We start from the raw sequence: 2,926 nt of genomic DNA on the forward strand, positions 1-2,926 counted from the left end.
AAGTCATGACATTTTAAACTTAAGAAAGAATAAGCATAATCTGTTAATTTAAATTCACTGAAATATCAAGTACAATTTAAAACTATTGTATTGTAGTGTTGCAGGTTAGAAAACCTTTGTTTTAATCGGCATTGTATGAAACATAAATCAAACCCACAATTAGTGGTGTGATCAGTTTTCCTGTTGATATCAAGGTTGTTGTGTAAAATTCAAGCTATCCTTTTTAATTATTATATAAAAATTGGGATTTTGTTGTTTGTTTTGTTTGTTTTTTTAACTGATAGCAATTGTGTTTAGTGTCGCCTTAAAAAGGCGACATATAGGTGTTACTTTGTCATCGTTTTGGTAAGAACCAGCACACTGCACTTCTTATTAGCTCAACTATACAAAGTATATGGAGAGCTGTCCTACCCCTTGCAGAAATAATAGAGTATTTGTCCATCGTGCCTCTTAAAGATGGCAAGGCAGATACCATCACAACAGCCATCCTGGAGCTACTGTCATCATGCAACCTGCCTCTGCAGCAGATGTGTGCCTTTGGTTGTGATGGAGCGGCAGTAATGGTTGGGAAGAAGACTGGGGTTGCTGTCCAGCTTAGACAGCGAGTTCCTCACCTGATCAGCAACCACTGTGTGGCCCATCGATTGGCACTGGCTGTAGCACAGGCTGTGAAAGGGGTTCCATACCTCCCTAGGTTTAAGGATATCCTTGGGGACCTCCATCGTTTTTATGATCACAGTCCTGTACGCACATCAGGCCTGAAGGACATACAGGTAACTAATTAAAATAATTGACTCGGTCTAAACCTATAAATTAATGTAAAAATAACAATGCCTGAGATGACTTATTAACTATTTATTATATTAAATGTGTTTTGTATATAATATCATGTGCAGATATTTATTGATCTCTATTTTAGAAGTTGCTAAATGAGCCTGTTCTCAAGCTGGTTGAAGCCAATGATGTACGGTGGCTGAGCCATGACAAGGCAACAAACACGCTGATGAAGTGCCTTCCCTCAGTATTTACAAGCCTGGAACGGGAGGCTGAGGAGAGGAATGATGTCAGGGCAGCAGGACTTGCAAAGTTCACCCAGGACCATCGCTTTGTGATGTCTCTTCACATGATGTGTGACACTTTACCTCATCTCACAGAACTATCAACTGCCATGCAGGTATGTGTAGATTATATGCAAGATACTCCGAAGTGAAATAGTATTGTTTAAAGTTACGTTTAAAACTAACATTTTGGCTTATTTAAACTTGCCTTTTTGTCCAAGTTAACATTTAAAAAGCTGAAAACAGCTATAAATTGTATTTTTGTTTGATATTTTCAGGCCCGGGATGCTATTTACACCACTGTTAAACCACTTGTGACTGGTACACTGTCCATTCTGCGGGGTCTGCAGACCATGCCAGGTGAGGCCTACCAGAGTGCTGTACAGAGGGTAGAGGACCTTCAGGCCCAGGGGTTTAACATCAAGCCTCCTTCTGAACAAGAGATTGTCAACTTTAGAGAGAAGGTAAATTAAATTTTGCTTAATCTATGAATTTATTTAGAATGCTGAAATTTCCTTATATGTTGTTAATCAAGTTTCCTGAAGCTGAAATGAACAAGAGGCAATTTAAACATTATATTGAAACATGACATTGTATTATTTTAGGTGTTCAATCCATTTATGGAGAACATTGTTTACAATTTGGAAGGCCGATTTCCAGACCTGCCCCTTATACACAAGTTTGAGGTTTTTAACTCAAGGAAGTTTCCTGATGACAACAGCACCAGTCATGGGGAAGAGGACATCAAGGTATAATGAAATAACAAATTTCTAACGAAAAGATTCTTGTTATTTTTTAGCAAACTGGATAAAGGAATAAAAAAGTATGATTGGTAGAATATCATAACTGTAGTGTTTTAAAGATATGGATATTAAAGCAAATTCTAATTGTTACTGTAGAATGTCAAAGGAAAAAGTTTGTAACACCATTGACAAGATGTTTTTTTTTAAGGTGCTGGCTGAGCACTTTGGGCTTGTGGTTGACAAGACCCTTCATGAGTGGCGCCAAGTAAGAGAATCCCTTGCTGACAGTGGGCTTGCTGCAGACAAGGCCATGGAGTGGGTTACCACTAATTTGAACACCAGCCACACCAACCTCTTCAAACTTGCAGCTGTTGGGTTGTTGATTCCTACATCAACATCAGGTAAAAAACTACAAATATAAATCAAATCATATAAAAAATCAGTCACAAATTGTATATCTAAAGAAAAAGAAAAAAAAATCTCTACATTTCTTTTTTATTTTTGTTTTGGTTTGATTCATGATTTTTTTTTTTTTGACAGACTGTGAGCGTGGGTTTTCCACCCTTAAGAGAGTTAAAACATCCCACAGATCATCCTTGAGCCCACCTGTCCTCAATGCAATACTTACTGTTGGGATGCTAGGACCACCAATAGACAAGGTCGACATTAACAACATGGTGAAAAATTGGCACAAGGAGAAACCCAGGCGTAGCCAGCTCTAGGCACCAGTCCTAACATGACATTTCATTAATGTTTGAAATATTTTTTTCTGTTTAAGTTTTTGTTCTTCTGTTGAAAAAAAAACAATAAAAATATGTAAATACTGACCACCTTTGGTTTGTTTAATCTCCCACTAAACATGCACCAAAATACACCATTCCATTGTAAGGTATCAAAAAATTTTCGACACCCACCCCATCTTACTTGCGCTTAAATTTATTTCTGGGGAAGGCCCTGAATATATACTGGTATTTAAACAAGAGGGCCATGATGGCCCTGGATCGCTCCCCTGACCCATTAACCGCATCCAAGCAATGTCTTAGACAAGCATCCTGGCCAAGTTTGAAGACAACTGAGTCAAACATGTGACCTCTAGTATGTTAAAAAAGGTTTTTCCATACTTGG

The 2,926-nt window shown here is 37.9% G+C and overlaps 1 protein-coding gene across 1 annotated transcript; it reads left to right on the plus strand.

Moving 5' to 3' along the window:
• The first annotated feature begins 442 nt into the window (after window positions 1-442).
• On the plus strand, window positions 443-2,611 carry LOC132720839 (zinc finger protein 862-like). The gene is made up of 5 exons (XM_060705064.1): window positions 443-1,174; window positions 1,337-1,522; window positions 1,664-1,807; window positions 2,010-2,202; window positions 2,342-2,611. The coding sequence occupies exons 1-5, from the start codon at window positions 1,004-1,006 to the stop codon at window positions 2,521-2,523; spliced, it is 876 nt and encodes a 291-aa protein (XP_060561047.1). The 5' UTR covers window positions 443-1,003; the 3' UTR covers window positions 2,524-2,611.
• The last annotated feature ends 315 nt before the right edge of the window (window positions 2,612-2,926 follow it).

Source organism: Ruditapes philippinarum, unplaced genomic scaffold, assembly GCF_026571515.1.
Source record: "Ruditapes philippinarum isolate M1 unplaced genomic scaffold, ASM2657151v2 ctg2423_1_1_1_1, whole genome shotgun sequence".
Lineage (NCBI taxonomy): Eukaryota > Metazoa > Mollusca > Bivalvia > Venerida > Veneridae > Ruditapes > Ruditapes philippinarum.